Source organism: Hyla sarda, chromosome 8, assembly GCF_029499605.1.
Source record: "Hyla sarda isolate aHylSar1 chromosome 8, aHylSar1.hap1, whole genome shotgun sequence".
Classification (NCBI taxonomy): Eukaryota; Metazoa; Chordata; class Amphibia; order Anura; family Hylidae; genus Hyla; species Hyla sarda.
In genome coordinates this window covers 87,796,478-87,822,222 of record NC_079196.1, presented here as the reverse complement: position 1 = coordinate 87,822,222, position 25,745 = coordinate 87,796,478, and the positions used below count along the sequence as shown (strand labels likewise).

Genomic DNA, 25,745 nt, shown 5'->3' with positions numbered 1-25,745 from the left:
CCCCTTACAAAATGTTACAAGTCTGCTCCGGGTCTGACCTGGAGTACAAAACTCCCTACGTGAGCAAATTTTAAAAGTGCACAAAAGTCTTAGCTGCAATTTTTTTATTTTATCAACCCCCTGTGATAGTATGATAAATATGTAGCACATAAGCAAAATTAAAGCAAGAAAATATATATAAAAAATCCTTCAGAACTTGTTTACCTAAGCAAACAATAATTAATGCCCCCTATACAATCTATCTGCATTTATTTATAGAGCAGATTGTTGAACAGATTGACATATAACTTTGTAAGAAAAAGATTAAGTATATTGTATCATTTATCAATAGAAATCTCTGATCTTTTCATGCTTAGGAGTCCAGTGGGTGGTTCTATCACTGAGTGACACAGTCCACTGGACTCCTAAGAACAGAAAATGCAAGGATTTCAATCAATAAATTGCAGGGTATACTGAATATATCCCTGCAAAGACATACAGTGTATATAAATCTGCTCAGCATGTCCTGCTCTATAACATGATACTGATAGATCAGATAGCATTTTCATGGTGACAGGTTCCCTGTCTTCTTTCACATACATAGAGTATATAGCATAAAACCAATATGTTACAATACAATCGCTGCCAAATGACCATATAACAAAAATTCCTACAGCAGAGAGTACTCTGATTGGGAAACACTAAAATAGGGTCTGGACACGATCTCTACAAAGCCCATCTTTGCTACTATTGTAATTCTCTGCAAAGCTACAATAAACAAAATGTGAAATAGTCAATATAAGAAATATATTTTATATGCCACGACCACACTACGTACGTATTGCATTTGCATCCCTCCATAGCACTTTCCGTACCTATGTATCTAAAGGGCTATCAGCTGTGATTGCTGTCTGTGTTTCCCAGCATCCTCCCCTACTTTCCAGTAATAAAGGCTTTAGCTCCTTTTAACCGTGTTCTCATATGTATGACACATACATCATGGCCGCTAATAATCAGACTGGTAGCTATGGCACCTGGATTACTTCCCAAACGCAGCTGTCAGCACTAAGGGGACAATGTGGATATATCTCTAGATTTCCCTGCTCATTTCCAGGCTCCACCGTGCAAAATGCTGAGACCATGTAAAGTGAAGCAGGGATTGGCCTATGAGACCTCTATTTAATCTCCAGTTGTAACAATAAGGTAAGAACTCAGCTAAACAATGTTTTTATTAGTGTTCCAGTAATTGCTGAACATTATGACCATGTTTTTGCTGTGGGTGCACATTCCAATTTAAATTGCTCAGCCCCTGCGGGACCTGATCTTACATTCCTAGAGATAGTCCTGGGACATTAAATGAGAGAAGGGGGAAAAGAGATCCTCTTGCAAAACATATTGTCTGCCCGCCACACAGTTCCATCACTCAGCTCCTGCTGGAAGCAAAGGATTATCCCAGCAATATTAAAACAAGACAAGAACAGCATATTACAAAGCCTTCGTTCGCAAAGGCAGCATTTTTGGCCTTGCAAGAAAGCTCTTCAATTTAGTATATATATATATATATATATATATATATATATATATATATATATATATATATATAATGGTGTATTTAAATCCAAGGCAACACACACTTTGCATTAATGGTTCCTGTAGTGACACAATCAATCTTCTGTATCCTTACAGTGTTTAATATAAAAGTATCTGGCTCTTACCCGTCAGTGCAGTTAGGGTGGCAGGGGCGGCATTCTCTGTCTTCATCTGCATATTTAAAAATGAAGCTGTGGGCACCTTGCAGGCCTTCAGGACATTTCTCTACACAGTTAGGGCCATCTTTGAAGTTGGAACATTTCGCACAGCTGTCAGGACCCTAAAGAAATATATGTATAGAAAATATAATATCATGGTAGATAAAAAATGTTTTCAAATCAACTGGTGCCAGAAATCTATACAGATTTGTAAATTGCTTCTATTTAAAAAAATCTTAATCCTTCCACTACTTATCCACTGCTGTATGGTGTAGAGGAAATTTTGTAGTTTTTTCAAGTCTGACCACAGTGCTCTCTGCTGACACCTCTGTCCATGTCAGGAACTGTCCAAAGCAGGAGAGGTTTGCTTTGGGGATTTGCTCCTACTCTGTATAGTTCCTGACATGAACAGAGGTGGCAGCAGAGAGCAGACAGTTCCTGACATGGACAGAGGTTGTAGCAGAGAGCACCATGGACAGACTGGAAAGAACCCTTTTAAATAAAGAGAAATAAATGACCCAAGAGCATAGATTCCCACTCTAACAATCATAATGTAAAATGATTCCAATTAATAAAAATAACTATTCAATATTGGCAGCTTTGTCATTAAGTATGTAAAAAGTCACTTCAGAGAAAGATTAATTACATGGAAGAACATTCTGCATGTAGCTTACTTTTTTTTGGCCATGTCATCTATACCCAGCCCAGCAGCTCAATGTACGGTACAAGAGCAGGGACTTCTGCCTTTGACAGGAGTCCCTGCTTCTGTGCATATTTTGTATTGGCAATCACAGGAAGATTGAGGCATTTCTAAATCTTACGGGATCTGAATCCAAAACATAGCTAACACTCAGCTTTAGTGGCAGGACTCCAATGCAGTAGCGTAACTGTATGGGTCACAGCAACCACAATTCCAACTGGGTCCCATAGTCCAGGGGCACATCAGACTCCCCTGCTACATAAGGCGCACAACTAGCAGGGGTCTCCACCACCTTTTGCTGGATCCTGGAACCAACAAGAGGAGACATCTGCAGTTCCATGATACTGCCTTCAGTAGTGTGTATCCTGTGACTTGGTATTAGCATAATAATAATTTTCGGCAACAGACACAGTCCTAGACCACCTTGGATTCTTACATTAACCTCTCTATTGTCCAAGACCACCAGGGATTCTGAGATTACCCCTTTAACTGCACAAAAACAGGGATCCTTGCTTTGAATATTGGTCCTATATAGCATCTCAGATTGCTAATTGCCCCACTAATTAGACACAAATACTTAGAAGGAACATTGCCAGAATGTAACATTGCTATTACTATCAGGTGTAACAATGCACCTAAAAGTCATGGCAGGCCACAGCGGGAGGAGGAGGGGTGGTTATGGGTTAGGCAAGCTGAACTTTTCCACCGGAGCCCATGAGCCTTTACAGAAGAACGTTATTTTTTTCACCCATACAAAGGTCCAAATGTCTTAAACATTGAAGTGCTGCCATATGGGCATAATGACGTCGGACAGTGCCATAAAGCAGCACCAAACCTCAGCATCAATACTGCTTCCTGTAGGACCTTTTTAGCTTAGATAGTGATTAGGGATGAGCGAGTTGAATCTGACGAATTTGAATTTGTTAGGAATTTCAGGAAAAATTTGCTTTGCAAGGAATCCGAATAATGCCGCGTTTCAATCGCACAAATCGCTTCATTAAACTCCATTTAGTGCGGTCCAGGCTCAAGAGCATCTAAGATGGCGGCTCCACTTGTCAGGACATGGGGCAAGGAACCCTGGGAGAGCGGGAACATGGGTAGGCGGGATGACCTTGAATCACATGCAGCATGCAGCATATCAGCAGCAGGCACCCTGTGATGTCACAGCCCTTTATAATTGGCAGCCATCTTGCGGCATGCCATTCAAGCATTCTATTGCAGAGAGAGAGAGAGAGAGGGAGATAGAGCAGCATGTGTTGCAAAGAAAAGCATTTTTACAGCAGCGATTCACCTCAAGACCAAATCCAGCCTAGAAGCACTGATAGGGAAGAGAGAGAGATTGAGAGGGAGAGTGCAGTTTTGGGTATAGTACACAGCGACTGTGTGCTGCAGCACTGGTGTGTACAACAACTGAAAAGCTAATAGTAGCCAGCCAGTTAGGGTGAGCAGAGCACTAAAAGCCATAATCACCTGCTTTTAGTGCCTAATACAGGTGGCGTAGCGGAGCATATTGTCCTCTATTAAGCGTAACCTGTGCGAACATAAGTGGTGTACCATTTTGTTCCTGTTAAAGTCTTAAGAGACTATTTACTGTGAAAGGCCAGCCAAAAGTACACACCTGCTGATATTGTAGACAAATACCTTTTTAAGCATAGTGGAGAGTATTGTACACTCCTCATAAGTGCATACCATGTACACACATCTATGTGGTGTACCATTTTGTTCCTGTTATAGTCCTAAGGGGCTAGTTACTGTGAAAGGCCAGCAAAAAGTACACACCTGCTGGTGTTGTAGACAAATACTGTTTTAAGCGTAGTGGAGCGTACTGTCCTCCCCTCATATACACAGGCAGAGAAGAGCCAGGACGTGCACAGAGGAGTGGCAGAGGCCTAAATTCATCAGGTGCAGGCAGAGTTCAGAGCAGACTAGGGGCGAGTAGCAGCAGGAGTCGCAGCGAGAGGCCTGAGCTCCCGGTATTAGCTAGCGGTCGTGTCTCGACCAGCAACTCATCTGCCATCATGGATTGGTTAATGCCGTCATCCAATTAATCACAAGTGACATCTGACACCCCCAGTCAACAGTTGTTGGGTTCCTCAGACATAACTCACAGTTGGCATGGCCCGGGAGCAGTCCCTGTCATCCCATTGCCTCTGACCTATGCTGTTCCCTCCCCCACAGAAGTATCATATGCTGTGGGTTCAGCTCTACTATTTAGTGAGGGCAATCTACTAGAGGACAGTCATCAGATACTGCCCAGCCAAGAAGTGGAGTAGACATCCAACGCTTCCTCCGCTAGGCGGGCAAGTAGTGATGAGGAGAGTGGTGTGGGAGGTGGTGTTGCAAGCATTCAAGCTGCTGAAGTAGACACTGTTGAGGAACCTGAGGAGAACATCAGTGACATGCAGACACAACTCAATGATGATGAAGCGGATCCCACTTGGGAGCCGGGTGCAGAAGGGGCTTCATCATCAGAAGAGGGTTGCAGGTTGCCCGTGAGGCAGCAGCTGAGCCAGCAAGGTGGTAGCATGGTTGGGAGTCAGAATGGTGGCAGAAGTGGGAAGTCTGGAGCCAAATGTGCCCGGGGTAGACCACCTGCTTCGCGGCAGCCTACCTTCCTGGGAGGTAGTGGAACAGGGGTTCCAGGAGCCGGCAGCAGTAGCAGTCAATCAGTGCGGAGTGTGTGTGGGAAAATCAGCTACTCGGTGGTGTGGTAGTTTTTCATCAAGCATCCGGAGGATTTTAACCTAGCCACATGCAAGATGTGTCGGCAGAAGTTGAAGCGTGGCCAGGGTCCCAATGTTGGCACCACCGCCCTGCGTCAACATATGCAGCATCACCATAAAGTGGCCTGGAAGAACCGTGGCTCTGATGCCGTGGTCCAGCCTGCTTCATCACCCAGTGGTATGCCGCTCCCTGTTTCAGCCAGCCAAGGCTCCACCACCTCAGCTGAAGGGAGCTGCGTGTCATATCCATCTTCTGTCGCTCCAGATGCTTCTGCTCCTCCTACTTCGAGTCAGTCATTCCTCCAGCAATCCATCTGCAAATCCATGTCCAAGAGACAACAGTATGCGCCAACTCATCCAATGGGGAAGAAGCTGAATGTGCTCCTGTCCAAGTTGCTGATGCTGCAGTCCCTCCCTTTTCAAGTGGTGGACTCTGCACCTTTCAGAGAACTGATGGCTTACGCCGAGCCGAGGTGGAGAGTCCCAAGCCGTAATTTCTTTGCGAAAAAGGCAGTATCAGCCCTGCACAATTAGAACAGAAGGTGGGCAAGTCCTTGAGCCTGTCTGTGTGTACCAAAATGCATGGCAGTGCCGATGTGTGGAGCTGTAACTATGGTCAGGGACAATGGGTGAATGTGGTTCCTGCACAGCCACAACACCAACTTGGACAGGTCACGCCTCCATGCTTCCGCCTCCATGCTCTCAGACAATTGGTCCTGTGACAGTGTGCGACCCCACCTCCTCATCCTCCACCGTGTCCTCAGCTTCACGGACAAGTCTCAGTGCCCCTCCAGCATATCATTTGTGCAGGGCAGAGCGGTTTCACGCTGTTCTTCACATCGTTCACCTTGGCGAACAGTCACTCAGGGGAGGAATTGCTAAAAGTCATTCATCAAGAAATCAAATCATGGTTTACTCCACGAAAACTGAAAATGGGAACCAGGAAGAAAATCTTGTCTGTTATAGACAAGAAACCTGAGCCATGCCCCCTGCATGGAACACGTGTTCAATCTGCAGGTCATCCTAACAATGGGAAGAAACTTTGCATGCACTTCAGCCACTCATGCACTGCAAAGCTCACCCTCCTTGAGCTGTAGCGTCAGAATGGTATCCCCCAACATAGTCTGATTTGCGATGTTTCCACATGTTGGGATTCCACACTCCATATTTTGGACCAACTATATGAACAGTGAAAAGCCATCACCGATTTCTTGATGATCCAAGCGGATAGGGGGACTCCCCTGTGTAACTTCAATGTCAACTTATATTTGACACCTGCCGTTTGCTCAGGCCCTTGGAGTAAGACACATTATTATCAGTCGCCAGGATAATGGGATGAACGACGTCATTCCACTGCTTCATTTACTACAACACATGTTGGAAACGATGGTTTGTCGGGGCACTGTAGATGTGGCGCCTACATCTCACGGTCGCATGAGCCCTGTGGTAGCTAACTGGAAGAGGAGGAGGAGGGGGGGGGCACAGTGGAGCAAATGGGCAGTTTTTCAGGTCATCTGACAGGAGAGGAGAAGCAGAAGAAGCCAGAGGAGCTAGAGGGTTATGAGGAAGGCTAGACAGAGGACCCAGACACACTGTGGCAGTATGCTGTGGAGATGGAGGCAGGGAGTCCCTCCCAGTCACTTGCACAAATGGCACGATGCATGCTCACTTGCTTGCGTAGTGACCACCGAATTGTCACCATTCAGCAGCAGGATGATTTCTTGTTTTCCACCTTATTGGACCCTCGCTACCGGTACAAAGAGATGGAGGACAAACTGACCTACTACAGAGACATCCCACGTAGTCAGTTGGCCGATCTGCGCCATCGTCCATCATCTTGAAGGTCTGACTCGGGGAGCCCTCTGCGCTCACCTTCCACTGCCATGGCTGCAGGGGAGGGGTAGGGTGGCAGAAGCAGTACCTGCTACATCAGCAGCAGCCTGAGTCTACAGTCGCTGATGAGTAGCTTTCTTCATGCGCATAGGGAAGAAACTCATAATCAGCAGTTAGACCTGGAGCAGGACCTGAACCAGCAGGTTGTGGCATACCTTGACATGACCCTGCCAACACACTTTCAAGATCTGCTGGACTTCTGGGCAGCCAAACTTGATTTGTGGCCGCAACTAGCAGAGTTTGTCCTGGAAAAGCTGTCCTGCCTGGCCAGTAGTGTGCCATCAGAGCGGGTGTTTGGTGCGGCGGGGCCATAGTAACCCCAAGGAGAACTCGTCTGTCCACCAAAAATGTGGAGAGCCTGACCTTTGTTAAAATTAATCAGGCATGAATCAGCCAGGATTTCCACCCACCAATGCCTGATGCATCAGAGTAGATTGACCATGCTGCTACACCAACACTTCACAAATATGGATAGTGCAAAACATTTTTAAGGTGCTGCTCCCCAGTTACAGACATTCCTCGGCATCAGACCACAAGTAAGTATTGAGGATACAGGCATTATGTAAAACAACTTTTCTTAGGATAAAAGATATGGACCCCAATTTTTTTTTTATATCTAAGAAAAGGAAAAGTGTGCAAAAAACACCATGTGCCACCTACACCACCAAGTATTGATGTGATGAAAAGACCTCTAAAAGGTGTAAGGGAACAACGTGTGGTCCATTTGTGGGGGTAAAAACTTCCCCTGTAAAGCCCTACTCTCGCATTATTAATTCCCTTCTTGGCAAGTGTTCCTTGCCCCAAAAAAGGGCAGCCCCACACAGGAACCTTTTCCTATTTCCACCTAATAACACTGCCATTTCCCAGGGTTTTTAAGTGGAAACGGGGAGAGTTTCCTATGTGGGGCCACCCTAGAAGGCAATTAAAGGGGTACTCCGGCACTAATACAGATGTATGATCGCGGGGGTCCTGCCACTGAGGACCCCCGTAATCTGTCATTGCGCATCCACCTTTGTGGGCTCTCTGCAGCGCTGGGGGCTCCTTGTGTGTAGCGTGACGTCCACGGGGCCGGAGTATCGTGGGACCCCCGCGATCATTCATCTTATCCCCTATCCAAAGGATAAGATGTATTAGGGCCACAGTATCCCTTTAATAGTGCAAGAATAGGGCCTTACAGGGGAAGTTTTTATCCCCACTGGTTACAATGGACTATACGTTGTTCCCTTCCACCTTTTAGAGGTCTTTACATCACATCAATACTTGGTGGTGTAGGTGACACATGGTGTTTTTTGCATACCTTTCCTTTTGTTAAAAAAAAAATATTGGGTACATATATTTTATCCTAAGCATATTATTAAAAGTTACGTTTTACGTAATGCATATCCTCAATACTTACTTGAGCACACTAACACTTTTACAAAAGAGACCATTTTTTCTGCGTACCTGCCTCAGCTACTATTTGGATCCTGCCACCTGCCTGACGCCACACATCTGATGCCAAGTTCTCCTTTTTTCACCCACCTTCGTCATCTGGTACTGGTATTGCCACCCACCTCCCCACTCTGTCTCCGGGTCACATTCAGGACCCTGATGCTGCTGATGTCACCTCCAGGCTGTCTTATTCTGCCAATATATGTTCTCCTCATGCTGATACCAGCTCCAGGCTGTCTCATATTGCCACCATATGTTCTCCTCATGCTGATGCCAGCTCCAGGCTGTCTCATATTGCCACCATATGTTCTCCTCATGCTAATTCCAGCCCCAGGCTGTCTCATTCTGCCACCATATGTTCTCCTCCTGCTGATGCAAGCTCCAGGTTGTCTCATACTGCCACCATATGTTCTTCTCATGCTGATTCCACCTCCGGGCTGTGTTATTCAGCCACTATATGGTCTTCTCTTGCTGACGCCGAATCCAGGCTGTGTTATTCCGCCAATATATGGTCAACTCATGCTTTTGCCACCTCCAGACTGTGTCATTCAGCCACTATATGGTCTTCTCTTGCTGCCACCAACTCCAGGCTGTGTTATTCCGCCACTATATGGTCTCCTCATGCTTCCGCCACCTTCAGGCTATGTCATTCAGCCCCTATATGGTCTCCTCATGCTTCCATCACCTCCAGGCTGTGTCATTCAGCCACTATATGGTCTCCTCATGCTGCCGCCACCTCCAGGCTCTGTAGTTCTGCCACTATATTGTCTCCTCATGCTTCCGCCACCACCAGGCTGTATCATTCAGCCAAATCCCTGCTGAAACTCAATCTACACAAGATTTTTCAGAACAAAGTACACCATAGGGATGTCATAATTTAATCTGGGGCGATACCTGCAGAAATAGGCCCCCTAGGTTTTATAGCTAACCCATTGTACTCTTGAGATGGACCGCAACATCATGAGTGAGTTGTTTTCCTTGTTAACAGAGGATAATGAGAGAGAGGCCACAAATGAGGTTGACACATTTTTGGGAGGAGTGAAATCTAAGTATTTTCCCCCTTTGTCACCGGGCTCTAATCTTGACCATTTCTATAACAGGGTCATCTCTCACATAAAAAAGCTTGATTTATCCTGTGGCAGAGGATAATTTATCAGATGATAGGGTGAGGTACTGAAATGGTTAAAGGACCCCTATTGAGGCTCTCTGTAGCTCAGAAATAGCCATTTTTAATAGTGATTTGCCGCAAATAATTTCAGACCGAACCAAGAATTTGTCGAATCGGCCTAATCAAATTTTTCAAACATTCTCTCATCTCTAATAGTGATATTGACTTTGGATGCATGTAATCATTTATAATCAATTAGTAGCCTGGAAAAGGTTAACTTTTTGTTTAAATATTGATCTCAGCTGGAGGATGGATGACTTAAAGTAACATATAGAATGGTCTAATAGAATGCTTTACAGTAGACAGTTTAATTAGGAAGTGGACTTGAAGAGGTCCACCAACTTATAATTAAGACTAGAAAGAGGAATAGCTAAGCTGTTTTTCACTGTGAGCTTAGCAGCTGGGTAATTTAACACCAGGTTAGTAAGTGTTTTACAAGAGGCTGCCTAGCAGTGTACCAGAGGCGAGATTTTGCCTAAGATTTCTCAGGTCTTCAGTTTGAAGGTAAACCAGCACTGAGCTTAAAGCTAGAAAGGACCAAAAAATAAAATAAATTTAGTCAACCTTTGAACCCCCAATCTATGTTTCTGCTTCTGCAAGACATTAAATGTTATATTGCACTATAAAACCTAATTTTGTTTACATGCTTTTAGTGTAAAATATATATATATATATATACATATATATATATACCATATATATATATATATATATATATATATATATGTAGCAGGTAGGCAGAGAGAGCTCGACCAGGTGTAATCCAAGTAAGCTGTGGGGTGCAAACAGGCAAATCTATGGTCCCAATTGCAGACCATTAACATATATCCAAAGGAAATGATCGTCGCAGCATTCCCATAAGGTGCAAATAGGCAAGTTCTATTTACCCATGTGGAAAAAACAACATTTCAACGGCATCACACCGTCATTTTCAAGCATATATTTTTTTTTTATATTTTTTTTTTAAAAGGGTTTGACCTAATTTCCTTACCGGTCCATAACAAGTGGCAATGCCACCATCCATCTTCTCACATTGACTGTCACATTTGAGGCAGACAGTGCCATTAGCAAACTCCCGATTCTCTCTGCAGACAGAAAGAAAAGAGTTATACGAGAGTGTTGGACAAACCCTACATAAAGCGCATTATCTAAAGAAAACTTCACATGTTTAAAATCTGCAGGTAGCATTATATTGAGCAAGAGGAGCTAACAAAATTGACATATTTCATTAGAAAAAGTTTCCCCAATACCTTGTCCTTTATTTATGAAAACCTCTGTTTAGTCTGGGCTAAGTAGTCAAGAAGGTGGTCCAGCTCTCTCTACATAATTATACACAGATAACTGTCAATCACTGAGTAGGACTACCCACTTATTATATATCTCAGAATGAACATAGATTTTACATGAATAAGCAACAAGTTGTTCTGGAACTTTTCTCTCAATAATACCTAGATTTAGCAATCGGCTCAGCTCTTTCCTTCACAATAGCATGCTTGCAAGTTCCCTTTAAGTAGTGTGGTGGCCCAGTATGGGATGGCGTTTCCCCGTACTCTTCTCCTGCCCTGTCTGGCAGAGTCCCTTAATGTCCTCAAGCCCCCTGCTGTGTTACCCCCATTGTAAATATGTAATCTCTTACAAAGTGGATTGTACCTTTAATAGTTTGTACCATGGGATTAAAGTTATACCATGTGATTGTTACCCAGGAGGCACTAGTAACCAGGTGACCCCCTAAGTGACCTATGGGCTCCTTGCACAGCCCCCCTATATAACCAGGGGAGGGGCTGCAATCTCTCTCTTTCCACGCTCTTAGTTCCTGAGGTCCAGTGCAGACAAGTCATCTCAGTGTGTGTGTCAGGAGCATTGGAGGCCTCAAGCCTAAAGTCTACAGCCACCTGTCAATTGCAAGTAAGACAAAGTAATCTAATTGTCGGTCATCACGTCAGTCAAGTCAAGTCCACCTTATAGTCACCGTGGCCTGCACCAAAGTCTGTCTAACTACAGCAAGTCCCAGCAAACCTGCGAGGTCCCCCTGTGTCACTGGACACCTCCTTGAGATATTGGCTGTACTGCATAGACTGTGCCATCTGTTTACCCTCAGTAAAGCTGCCGTTTGTCCGTAACTTGGCATCACTGTCTTCATTGCCCCTGTGCCTAGCACAGGACCACACCTCTACCAGCACCTCACACCCCGATGCCACAGTAGCATATGACTATAAGGATGTAATGGATTTTCATTCCACTTTATATTTGAATGTTCTTTCACTGGAGATCATTAATTTAATATAAATATACAGTGTTCATCTATAAGTTTGTCCAAAATACCTTGTCTTTTAAAACTATAAAACAGCAAGAGTTATTAATATATTGAACACATTCCTAACTGAGGACCAAATGCATTTTCTAAATAAGGGTATGTAATTTTATTTTACCACAACCACAGACTTAATAACAATCTCAATAAAGACATGGGGATATCCTTCAGAAGCTTGTGACTGAGGCTTGAGATTGAGGAGAGACAACCAGCCTGGGCCAGCCAACAGACTGCAATAGTCTAAGGGCTGCAGTCTTCAAGCCGGTGAGTAGCTACACCCCACCTAAAAAATCTCCCTCTATTAAAACTTTTGTCTGCTAACTTTGTAAGACAAGACATTATGAAACTTAGGGACAAGGCATTCAAGGTTCCTTGCATTGTAGGTGATCCTTTCAGATGCTCCCAGAGAATAGATGAAATGACTTTGGGGTTACCTCATTGACACACTTCATGAACAACGCAGAATGGTAAAGGCCACCCCTAAGGAAGTACTTCCCCCACCTTTTTTTTAGAATTAATAAATATAACATTATGTTACCTTGACTTCTAAATACTCATGTCAGAATAGAGACATTATTATCTACAAGCACTGGCTTATCCTTGCCTAAAGCTAACCCAGACCATTTGGATCCCCCTCCCCATATGTCATATCACAAAAGTCAGAATCTTCATGATAGATTGGTTAATTCTGACATTGGTTCTGGTGTAGTGACGCGGTACAGTCTACCATTATGGCTAGCCAAAACATGGGTACTTTCCACTATTTGAATTGTGCTCACTACAAGTATGTACAGCATGTTTACACATACTACACATGGTTGGGGATACCAGTTCAAAGGACCTTATATATGCAGTTTAGACCACATAGTATACCTCCATGTCTCTCCATGATGTGTCAATTTTTTTTTAGGACAGACACACACACTTTAACATGGTCTACTGATGTTGATGTGTAGGCCCAGCAATGGCATGAGATTGCTCAGAGATTGAATTACTTATTGAATGCTATCGTTGGATGGGCAAATTTACCAACTTTTATTGCATGTTCATTTCACCAGATAAACCAGGCTATCAGCTGTCCCTTCAGAGTCAGATTTACCCTTTGTAGTAGCTCCCTATTTTTGCAGATAGAAGGTTGTCCCAGGAACTAATCCTTTCTCTATAAAGTCAAAGACAAGTGTCCTTTGTTGTGGCTACAGTTAGGACATCCAAGCTGATAACTTATTTGTGTGGCACCCAATGAATTTTACATTTTGCAGACACATGGATTATCCATAGCAATTCTTCATTTGGATTTCTGTTCACCAAGCTTTGCAGTAAATAAAGATGATATCAGTGTTTTGTCAGGAGAACGGTATATATGGAGCCGATCTGCATCACAATGAGAGAGGTGCAGAGAGGAGATGAAAATAAAAGGCAATAGAGAGTAGGAGCATAAGGCATGGAGCAGAATCAGTAGGGACAACATGGGAAAAGAGATAAGGTGACAAGTATGATGGTAGAGAGAGGAGGAGAGGCGAGGAAGTGCTCGTGATTTGCTGTAATTAAAATGGATGATCTCTCAGGAACGAAAATTTCATTACTGCGAAAGACTGTTTATTATTATGTTGTGGGAGGAATGAGAAGAAATTGATGGTGTTTTCTTAAAGTTCATTATGCTACAGGCTGGAAATGGAAATGAATAATAAAAGGCATTATCTGTAAACATAATGTCCACATAATAGTTTACTACAACAAATGGGTTAACCGCAAGTAGCCGTGTTTTGTCTTAAAGGCGTTATCCAGGATTAGAAATAGATACAGGTATCCACACAACCTATCTGGCACGCATGACAAACCGGCAAGTCCATGTAGGAAAGCCCTGGCGTGGCAAGAAGACATACATCCGAATCTGGAAGTGCTGAAATCCCACAAAAGAAGGCAAGTAAATCCAAATATAGATAAGAAAGATGTTCGGGAGGCACCCACCAGTTCAGTGACAAGGCAATTCTTTCAAATAATTGCCATTTCACTGAACTGGTGAGTGCCTCCCGACCATCTTTCTCATCTATATTTAGAAAAACCATTAGGGCCCAGATTTATCAAACTGTGTGAGTGAAATAGTGGAGTGTTTTTCCCACAGCAACCAATCACAGCTCAGCTAATGAGTTCTGGTAAAGTGAAAGCTGAGCTGTGATTGGTTTATCTCTACAGTTTTTCTCTCACACAGCTTGATAAATCTGGGTCTAGCTCCAGAAACAGTGCTACTCTTGTCCTCAGGTGGTGTGTGGTATTACAGCTCAGTTTCTTTGAAGTGCATAGAGCAGAGTGGTTATACCACACACAACCTGAGGACAGGAGTGGCACTGTTTTTCTTATCATGGATAATGCCTTAAAATGCTCAGTTTCAAATAAAATAGACTAATAACCATTAGATAGTCTATTACCTAGCTTCTGTCTGCACATGAGTCATATTTAGGCTCACCAGGGATAAGTTTGCTGCCCTAGCACTCCAGTTAGTGAAAGGAGACTGTGCAGCCTACTTTCAGATGTATCTTTTCTTAACTTTCATCTACACTCAACATATCCTCCTGACTTACTACCAACATGCTTGGTGTCATTCTGTCTTGAGATGTACAGAAGTAGTCACTACAAACTTGGCAGGCATAAGGTACCTCTGAAAGTACACGCAGTAGCAGTAGTCCTATAAAAGTCAGGAGAACCTGCTCCTGTATACTCGGTGGCCATTCCGGAGAAAAAATTACCAGCGATGCGTACTTTATCACCACTCACCTCCAGGTTATGTACACATTTGCTGTGCCGGATGCAGGCCCAATGAATGTACAGTAGGGAGCAAAGATGCTTACGCATTGCCGCTTAGTGTACACGAGCAGGATTCTGGCTTTAAAAGAAGTCTCTCCTCTTATACATATTTTTTGGCAGCTTATGGTTCTATGGACAATTGGTACTTTAATGAGTGGCAATGTACGTATATGTATATGAATTGGTTTCATTAGAAATTGGGGTCCTTAACCAAATATGGGGAAAAAGCTGAGTTTAGACACATCGGCATGAACACCTAAGTTAACCCCCTAATTGTGTGTATTTTCATTTTAACACAAGGGAAATGGAAATTAAATTTTCATACAAAGGACTTTATGCTGTTGCTGACTGATATAAATAGTAAATAGTTGTAAAATATGATATTCTGTTCATGCTCATTTCATACCCCAATTTAATGTTGCAGGATCTGACACAAGAATTTTCTCGACTGAAGTATTTACAAGACAGGCATTGATCAGGTCCAGGTCCCCAACAACCAGTGCTGGAGCAAAGAGGGTGGCACACCATTCCCTCAGCAGCTGAAAGATAGCAGGAGAGATCATGAAAACATAAAAAGAAAATCCAGATATACAACACATCCTAAATCCTGGTCTTTTATATCTGAATAAATAAATACCTGAATTTCTGTTAATTACATGTAGTCTCCATTAGGTAACTAGTACCCAACATAATATTCCTGCTAATTATATCTAAGAATGAATAATGACAATCAGACTCCAATAATAAATTAGGCTAATGGGCTGTAGGAATATACATACCACGCTGCATGTTTTATCTACTCCCTAGGTCCCCAACAATAAGGGAGATCATGGTCATTCAGACCTACATATTTTAACCCCGTGCTTTGGAAGACAAGGTAGCTGGATGCATTCCAATGGTTTCAATTACTGTTTTCAGTAGGTACCGTATATACTCGAGTATAAGCCGACCCGAATATAAGCCGAGGCCCCTAATTTCACTCCAAAATCCCAGGAAAAGTTATCGACTCGACTATAAGCCTAGGGTGGGAAATACATCATCCCCCTCTGTCATCATCCAGACCCCTGTCATCATCTCCCCCTTCATCATCACCACCTGTCATCATCCCCTTGTCATCATCCCACGCCCCCCCTTCATCATCCCCTAGTCATCATCCCACCCCCCTTCATCATCCCCTTGTCATCATCACCATATGTCATTAGCCCCCCCCCTTCATCATCACAGCTTGTCAATGTCTGATACAGTGGTCTTCAACCTGCGGACCTCCAGATGCTTCAAAACTACAACTCCAAGCAAGCCCGGGCAGCCATCGGCTGTCCGGGCATGCTGGGATTTGTAGTTTTGAAACATCTGGAGGTCCGCAGGTTGAAGACCACTGCGGCCTTCGACATCATCCAGCACCCCCACCCACCCTCTCACCCCCTTTAGTTTTGTACTCACCTCGGCTCGGCAGGACGTTAGGGTGCGCTGGTCCGGGCAATCTGTGCTGCAGGACCGTCCGGTAGGGAGGGATAATCGTTCCAGGCTGTCCATCATCACCAGGGGGCCTCTTCTCCGTGCTTCGGGCCCGGAATAGAGGTGTTGCCTTGACGACGACACACAGGGACCTTGCTAATGAACGTCCTTGTGCGTCGTCGTCAAGGCAACGTGACTATTCCTGGGCCGGGCCCGAAGCGCGGAGAAGAGGCCCCCCTGGTGAAGATGGACAGCCCGGAACGACTATCCCTCCCCACCGTACAGTCCTGCAGCATCGGACCGGTGCACCCTAACGTCCCGCCGAGCGGAGGTGAGTACAAAACTAAAGAGGGTGGGGGTGGGGGGTCTGGATGATGTCGAAGGCCGCAGTGGTCTTCAACCTGTGGACCTCCAGATGTTTCAAACCTACAACTACCAGCATGCCCGGACAGCCGATGGCTGCCCGGGCTTGCTGGGAGCTGTAGTTTTGAAACATCTGGAGGTCCGCAGGTTGAAGACCACTGAGGGCGGAGAGTTCACTCGAGTATAAGCCGAGGGGGGTGTTTTCAGCACGAAAAATCGTGCTGAAAAACTCGGCTTATACTCGAGTATATAGGGTATGCTGTAAATTAAGTGTATATCAATCTACTCCAACTCATTGCTACTGAGGCTATTAATATTGTATCCCTGTCTTTGGCCAATAGTTAAAGCAGATCTCCAATAGCATGTTTAATTTTATGGACTCTTCATCATTAGAAAATGATAAAGAGGAGCAAAAATAGTTAAAGGGGTTATCAACTGGCTCCAGAAAGTTAACCAGATTTGTAAATTACTTCTATTAAAAAATCTTAATCCTTTCAGTACTTTTGACCTTCTGAAGTTAAGTTTGTTCTTTTCTGTCTAAGTCCTCTCTGATGACACCTGTCTCGGGAAACGCCCGGTTTAGAAGAGGTTTGCTATGGGGATTTGCTTCTAAACTGGGCGTTTCCCGAGACAGGTGTCATCAGAGAGGACTTAGACAGAAAAGAACAAACTTAACTTCAGAAGGTCATAAGTACTGAAAGGATTAAGATTTTTTAATAGAAGTCTTTTACAAATCTGGTTAACTTTCTGGAGCCAGTTGATATATAAAAAAAAGTTTTTTTCCTGGATAACCCCTTTAACGCTCACTCCTCATATGCAGTATTTAAAGACAGAGCAAAGGTAGAGGCCCACTTAAAATGGTATTATGACCTATCATCAGGATTAGCCATGAATATCCCATTAGTGGGGGTCTGACTCCCAGTATCCCCACAAGTCAGCTGTTTGCCACTGCTGTTGAACCTGCATTTTAGAACAGTCAGAAGTAGCCAGCTCCATACATTGGGTAGGGGACATTGACTCTTATAGAAGTCTGCTGCTGGCTCTCTTCTCTGGAGGTGTTCCCACTCTGGCAAACAGCTGATCCACTGGGGTACCACTTGTCAGGCCCGCATCAATCAGATATAGGACAACAAGACTTTATCAAAAAGTCCCAGAAAACAGCCCCATTAAAGCATAGGGCCAGGTTCACACTGAGAATCTCCGGCCGGAAAAACACTGACCAGAGATTCATAGTGCGGCGACTGAAATCAGTAGGCACTAGGTCCGCGCAAACATTGTCACCCCAACAGATGACAATCTATGTGGCGCGGATTCTGACAAAACGTTGAGCAATTTCAATGTATTGGTGGAATTATTTTGATTGGATTAGATTGATTAGATTGGAATATTCTGACAGAAATTTCACCCAGAAAATTCTGCAGTGTGAATGGGTTAGTTGAAAACCAATTCACCCGCATTTTACCCTCAGAGAGTTGAACTTCCAACAAAAATTCAGAAGCAGAATTCCTTTAGGAAATTCCATAGTGTGAACCCAGCCTAACTGTCTCTTTACATTAAATGCTCATACGTTGCACAGGGTTATATACTGTAGGAATAGAAAAGTAGAACTAATTTCTTCCAAAAACAGCACCACATCTGACCTTAGGCTTAGGTTGTTTGCAGAATTACAACTCCATTTACTTTATAGGAACTGAGCTGCAATACCACACACAACCTGAGGACAGGTGTTGTACTTTTTTTGCCCTGGATAACTTTTTTTTCAGGGGCAAGATAATAATAACACATCTCTATTGAGACCTCAATGTTTAATACTTACTGCAGTTCTCTCCTTTCCTGTTATCTCTAATGGTGGACTTCTGGCTGGATGTTCTGAACAGTGAGGTCCAGTTGATGGTATTATAGTAGCATAGATTGTGATTGTCAGTGATATACACATTTCCAGCACTGATTTCTTTTAGGGACTGAAGTTTTAGGGCTGTGAGGCTCTGTTGCTTGAGGATGAGCAATGAGATCCCACTACGTGCGAAGAAAAAATGAAATTTACATTAAGATAACATTGATAGTTATATTCTGTTGAAGTATCCTGTGATATAATTTACATTGAAATGAACAAATACCAAAATTAACAAATTTTCAGTTCAATTCCCTTTTAGAATGATCTGACTGACACTTTAGAATGAGATGGAAGGTGGCACAGCATGAAGTCTGCCTGGCCACTTTTTTTCCATTCTCTGCTGTAAGCAGTGCCCACTGGATACATTGCCTAGTCACCACAGTCTTTTTGGTGTGGTTGTCAAATGCAAGTAACCAGTTTGTCTCAGATCTCCAGCTAAGAAAAAAGTGACCATTGAATTTACCATACTGCTTTAAAACTACTATTAAAGAAAGATTAGTATATGATCGATGCACATCACATTTACTTGGTACACTTTAAATAGCCACAGACGATCAGTCATAACATTAAAACAGTTTAGTGCAGTGAGTAACATTACCGTGGCTCCTGTCAAGAAGTGCAGTAAGTTAGGCAGAAAGTGAAAAGTTATCTCTTGAAGTTGATGTGTTGGAAGTAGGAAGTAAGAAGGTGGCTATGCATTCTCAATATCTATTGGTAAAACCCATTAATCTCTCTCGAGTTTTTAATAGGCCCTTAATACAAGAATAGTTGGAGTCAGGCTCCCATCACCCCTGCGGTGCTCATGTGAGCTCTACAGCCTGTTCATCGAGACATGAGACATAGCTGTATACATTGGTGTTAGATATGCCTGGTATTGCGGCTAGTTCTGACAAAGTCAAAAGGTTGAGCTTCAATACCTTAAGTAATAATCTCAGAGTTTAATGGGGGAGGAGTATGAGAAAAAAGGCCAATACAGTACAGAGATCTTTCTAGTGATATTTTTATACCTAGGCCAGCAACCATGACAAGGGGACATCCTCTACATCTAGAGGAAAGAAGGTTTCACCATCATCAAGGACAAAGAATATTTACTGTAAGAGCAGTGAGGTTAAGGAACTCTCTGCCACATGATGTGGGGATGTCTGACTCAATAAACAAGTTCAAGGGGGACTGCATGTTTTTCTGGATAATATAACTAGTTATGGATACTAGACTTATGGGGATAAAATGTGATCCAGGGATTTATTCTGATGTCATATTGGAGTCAAGAAGTCAGAATTTTTCCTCTGTCATGGGACAATTGGCATCAGTCTCATGGGAGTGTTTTTCTTTTCTCTGGAACAACACAGTTGGGTTTTGGGTTTAACTTGATAGACGCTTGTCTTTTTTCAATCTTATAAACGATGTAACTATGTAACCACTACTGCATGTACAGAGCTGTGCCTGGGAAACAATAAAAGCAAAGAAAGGATAAAAAAAAATTTGGGAAGCTTTTTGATGGCACCTTCCCTGTAATAAAATTTTATTATAGGGAAGTCGCCATCAAAAAATGTCCAAATTTTATTTTTTTGTAATCCTTTCTTTGCTTTTATCTGAACACACTGTACCTGGAGGTCACGGACAAGGATGCTGAGGCAGCCACCCATCTGGATCTACCAGCTCCGAGTGAGTCTACATGCATATGAAAGTATTGTACTCTCACCACAACACCATATGGTAAGGTGCATTCTCTAGCGCAGGATACCCGAACATAATACAATATTCCACTAGGAGTGCACCTCTTCATTTTCTTTATTTCCCAGATGGGAAGCAATAAAGCCCACAGTTCACAATCAAGCCAATCCTGAGAAAAGACCCTCAATATTAATATCTGAAAATCCCCATTTAAGATCTTCCCACACTGATAAAAAGTCATTGATGGAATTGGTATAATGGCCAGGCATACTTATGGACCTTTACTATTGTAATCTTTATCAATGTCAGAGCATCTTAAGTTGACTATCCACACAAATAGATTGATTTAAGGTAAAATATATCAAATCGGGCAACCAGATCATGGGTCCTCCTGAGAGAATCTGATCACTAAGGTATAGCTAGAGGCATTCCAGATAGGCAATGTCTATGCCCATCAATGATGTCCATTACTTTATTATTGTACACCACTAGCACTAAAAGCTGTGCTGAGTAGATTTTTGCTTTAGCTAATACAGGAGATCTATAACAGAGAACACCTTTCCCAATTTGTCCAGACAACCCATAATACAAATAATCTTATTTAATGCCATACAACAAATTCCCTCAAATGGAACAGAAGAGTAAAGATAAATATTAGGTATATTGAAGGTTTATTGAAGAAGACAAATAATACATGAATTTAGTCCAAAATGTTAATCCAAGGGAAGTCTACAGTTTCTAAAGCTTTCAAAAGGTCAAGGAGAATAATACGAGTGTAATGGACCTGAGAACGAGAAATTCATCAAGTGTATAAGTAACTTAGACTTCACCTGACTGAGCAGAGCAATAGTCTAACAGCTGCAGGTTTATAAGGAAGGAGAACACTGTACACTGGGGCTTCTATAGGTTCAGAAAAATAACTAATGGTTCGTAAAAGGGCTGTACATCTCTATCCATGTCCCAGAGTTATCAGGGCATATGGATAGGGATCCATCAAATGTTTTGACAAGTAATAAATACATCTCACCAATCTCTAGAACAAGTGGGAAGAAGAACTCAGCTAAGCATTTGTCTTTCTGTTGTTCTCTGTGCTATTACTAGACTATATCAGAAACTTTGAAAAATGTCATAAAAAACTACATCCATTCTAAGAAAAATGACAGAACATACAGTACCTCTACTATGCCACTATAGGCCTCATCCTTAAGTGTCAGGCATCAGGCATTTGCTTTGGTCAACATCACTAAGACATAAAGAATTAATAGCTTTCTAGTAATGGGAAAGACCAGAGTGACCACTCTGCCATAAGAAGATGACCCGGTAGTAACCAGTGGGCTGTTAAACTGGCAGTTGCCTAGTTTACTATAGTTTTGTACTGATTTACTATCCTGTACCTGTCATTAGAAAAAAAGTTTTGATCGGCAGTTGTCTGATTGTTCAGACCTCCACCGATCAGGAGAGGGAGTCGGAAGTAGACCAAGTTGCTACTCCTCTCCTTGTCCAGCACAGCCCCCCTCCTCTGCCTGTGCTGAGAGAGACTGTGCGGACTTCTTCCGGCTCATGTTCCTGATCGGCAGAGGTCTGAACACTCAGACACCCGCTGACCAAAACTTTTGGCATGTCACCAGGATATGTCAAAAGGGATTTCTAATGCCAGTGGCCATTTAAGCTGTTTGTTTGGGTTCACATAGTTTGGGTTAATATTTTCATTGGATTTGATCAGTATTGCTAACGAAAAGCAAGAGTGGAATCGTCACAGAGAAAAACTATAATGGTGTATTCACATGTACAGTATCCGGCGCATATTTGGTACACAGGATTTGAAGCTGCAGATTTTATGCTGCGGATTTCAGTGCAAACTAAATGACTGAACCCAGCTTCAAATCTGCAGCTTCAAATCCTGCAGATCAAAAATGTGCAGGATACTGTACATGTGAATAGATCATTAATGTGTTTTGGACCCACCTCTGGTTTCAGCTATAAATACAGACCATGCTACATGTAAACCCGGCCTTGAACCCAGAATGTTTGGTCAAAAATGACATTAAGATTCATGGGATGTGGTCTGCAGGTGATGTCACTGCTCACAGCACTGTAATTTTCTTTTCCAGGCTATCATAATCTTGCTGCGGCTATTATTACAATTATAACATTTTTGGGAATTCTTCCAGCCAATGTTTAATCTGTTTCAAACAGCAATATGAAAGTCCCCATGCAGCTTCTTTTTGGCTCAAAAATAATGTGAGGTGCAGCTGACGATAATAAGAAGCGTCCGGCAAGTGTCTGATATACTACCAACACCGCAGTTTATTTAATAGGGTAGGTCAATGCTCACAGCCTGGGTTCAGTTTAGATCTATTTACTTCCTTCCATTACCCTGTAAAGCTGGAACTACTAAAGGGGACACCTGCTATTTCAGAAAGTGCTGCCCCACAGGTGCTTTAAATAAAAAAAATACTTCTGCCGTCACCACTCCAGACAGGAGGGGGATTGTATGAGCGAGTCTGCCAGATCGTTGGCTACCGAGTATGTGATGTTTTATAACTTCGCAGCCAAGGCCATCATTAAATGTGCCCCCTGCCCTTCCTTCTCAGCCTTAGCCCTGCAGAGACAAATAATTATTCTCAGTGCTGGTATACACAGTCTTCTGTAACCTCTGTGTGGGCACTTGCTTTCTTCTGTCTGCCGTGTTGGGAGCAGCGTCTGGCTAAAACAGGAGTTAATGCTAAATTGCTGAGCTGGTTAAATGGTCATGATAAGTTACTAAGGGTTTTCCATTATCTATAAATATGTATATTTTAACTCCTTAAATTTAAGAGTCAAGATCGTGGGGGTCCCGCTGCTGTGGACCCCCGTGATCTTGCAAAATGATTAATTTCCTCACAATGTTTTTGCCAAAGGCAACTGGACATATTTATGGATATAATTACTAGAATACCAGCTTTTTCTCTGATAGATATGATAGATAAGTATATTCAACTCATCCTTAAAGGGGTACTCTGGCGCTAAGACATCTTATCCCCCATCCAAAGTATTCAACCCACAGAGCATTGCCTCGACTGGATACAATCGCATCGGGATTGTTTTGTGTTTAGCTTTTTATTAAAATCAAACTAACAGACTAAAGTTCACATAACAAAATGTGATTTGCTTAGTGTTATATATAACAACAATATTGTATCAGGACTGGGTGTGTACATTGCCTCTGGATATAAACCAAGAGTATTTTCATTCACTGACAGCTAAAAACATATTACAAGTGTTGAGGAAGTGAAATACAAAGAATGGTATCAAGTTGTACAACTTTAAAGGGTACCTCTCATCAAATAAACTTTTGATATATTTTAGATTAATGAATGTTGAATAACTTTCCAATAGCATGTTAATGAAAAATATGCTTCTTTCTATTGTATTTTTCCCGATCAGTCCTGTCAGCAAGCATTTCTGACTCATGCTGGAGTCCTAAACACTCAGAGCTGCCAGCCTGCTTTGTTCACAGCCAAACAGGCTGTGACCAAAGCAGGCTGGCAGCTCTGAGTGTTCTCCTTTGTGAACAAAGCAGACTGGCAGCTTGTAGTGTTTAGGACTCCAGCATGAGTCTGAAATGCTTGTTGCCAGGACTGGTAGGGAGACCCCTAGTGGTCATTTCTTCAAAGTGGAGAATTAAATAGAAAGAAGCATATTTTTTAATAACATGCAATTGTGAAGTTATTCTGCATACATTAATCTATAATATATCAAACGTTTTTTTGATGAGAGGTACCCTTTAATGTCATTAACCTAAGCTTTAATAAACAAAAGTTAGAAATGCAGAATTTAAACACAAGTACTGTATACGTATTTTTTCTTGTGCCTGCAGGTTGCATAGTGCAACTTACCTGTACAGATCTCTGCCCCCAATGCTGACCAGGTTGGAGAAAACCCTAAGATCTGTCATGTTCTTTGGCCAGGACTGAATATTAAGATAACCTGAGAAGATTACAGAAGATTATTACAAAAATACTGTCACATCCTTAAAGCCAAACACAATAATCGTTGACTCCCAATAACAATTTAAAGAATAATTCATTATACTATATTTCAGAGCCTCTTACCTGTGATCTCTCGGACAGTACGGAAAATATTCAGCTTCTCAGGATTCAGCGGAGCTATATTGTGGTAGGCATCGCTGGAGGATTATAAAAAAAAAACAAAAAAAATTGCAACGTTATAAATCTTCATTCTGTTCATAGGAACTGTAATGAGCTGTAATTATTTGCAGCAAACACTAGAGGGCGCAAGCAAGACCCAGTCCTTAGTACTACACGGAACATTCACACCTGTTGTCTTATGGTAAAACAAAACTGCAAGCAGCCTGGAAGAAGCTGCTGCTGCTAAGGTGGATGAGGGTTAATGGGACTGCGGAATTAGAGCAATGGCAGAAAAGAAGGTTCACCTGCAGTCCTATGCTGAAGCACAGATAACACATTATTACCAAATTGAGCTATGAAGCAGAAAATTCATATCATGCTCAATGTCCTATCACAGTTCTACATAAGCATTACATTGTACAGACCTATAATAAGACGCCCAGTGAAGCCTATGAAACAATACTGTGCCTGCTATTCCATACACGAGCATACAGGTCTCTTTTCTTTCTGTCAGATTTATACAGACTCCAACAGACAAAAATGATGTGCCACTTGTGTTATAAGATATTATCTTGTGGAGATATATTTCCATAGAAGCATTGCATCTAATGGAGAATAGTATAGCACCGGATTGTCAACTTGACTTAAAGGGGTACTCCACCCCTAGACATCTTATCCCCTATCCAAAGGATAGGGGATAAGATGTCTGATCGCGGGGATCCCACCTCCGGGAACCCCCGCGATCTAGAGTGTCGGGTGCAGCATCGGAGGCTCGTGATATCACGGCCGTGCCCCGCTCGTGACGTCATGACCATGCCCCCTCAATGCAAGACTATGGAAGGGTGCGTGACGTCCGTCACGCCCCCTCCCATAGATTTGCAATGAGGGGGCATGGCTGTGACGTCACGAGCGGGGCATGACTGTGACGTCAGGAGCCTCCGCCCCGCATCGTCAGTCATCTGGCATGGAGCAAAGTTCGTTCCCTGCACCAGATGTCTGGGGTGCCGCAGCCGAGATCGTGGGGATCCCCAGCGGAAGGAACCCTGCGATCAGACATATTATCCCCTATTCTTTGGATAGGGGATAAGATGTCTAGAGGTGGAGTACCCCTTTAAGAGATTGTCCAGGATGAGAAAAACATGGATGCTGTTACGCCGAGCGCTCCGGGTCCCCGCTCCTCCCCGGAGCGCTCGCTTCACTCTCCCCGCGGCAGCGCTCCGGTCACGTCCTCTGACCCGGGGCGCTGCGATTCCGCTGCCAGCCGGGATGCGATTCGCGATGCGGGTAGCGCCCGCTCGCGATGCGCACCCCGGCTCCCCTACCTGACTCGCTCTCCGTCTGTTCTGTCCCGGCGCGCGCGGCCCCGCTCCCTAGGGCGCGCGCGCGCCGGGTCTCTGCGATTTAAAGGGCCACTGCGCCGCTGATTGGCGCAGTGGTTCCAATTAGTGTGTTCACCTGTGCACTTCCCTATATC

General features: G+C 43.3%; 1 protein-coding gene and 1 long non-coding RNA gene across 6 annotated transcripts in view; one reads left to right on the top strand and one right to left on the bottom strand.

Moving 5' to 3' along the window:
* Positions 1 to 13,838, top strand: part of LOC130284177 (uncharacterized) — a 30,272-nt gene extending 16,434 nt beyond the window's left edge. For both annotated transcript variants that reach the window (XR_008846935.1, XR_008846936.1), the window contains 2 exons: positions 12,083 to 12,217; positions 13,728 to 13,838. This is a non-coding gene — a long non-coding RNA (uncharacterized LOC130284177). The remainder of the gene's footprint in view (positions 1 to 12,082; positions 12,218 to 13,727) is intronic.
* ERBB4 (erb-b2 receptor tyrosine kinase 4) overlaps positions 1 to 25,745 on the bottom strand; it is a 1,050,606-nt gene that overhangs the window by 259,629 nt on the left and 765,232 nt on the right. For all 4 annotated transcript variants that reach the window (XM_056534264.1, XM_056534265.1, XM_056534266.1 and 1 more), the window contains 6 exons: positions 24,236 to 24,309; positions 24,020 to 24,110; positions 18,390 to 18,589; positions 15,162 to 15,294; positions 10,634 to 10,727; positions 1,695 to 1,849 (listed from right to left, as the gene is read on the bottom strand). In XM_056534264.1, coding sequence (XP_056390239.1) covers positions 1,695 to 1,849; positions 10,634 to 10,727; positions 15,162 to 15,294; positions 18,390 to 18,589; positions 24,020 to 24,110; positions 24,236 to 24,309 — 747 coding nt within the window. The remainder of the gene's footprint in view (positions 1 to 1,694; positions 1,850 to 10,633; positions 10,728 to 15,161; positions 15,295 to 18,389; positions 18,590 to 24,019; positions 24,111 to 24,235; positions 24,310 to 25,745) is intronic.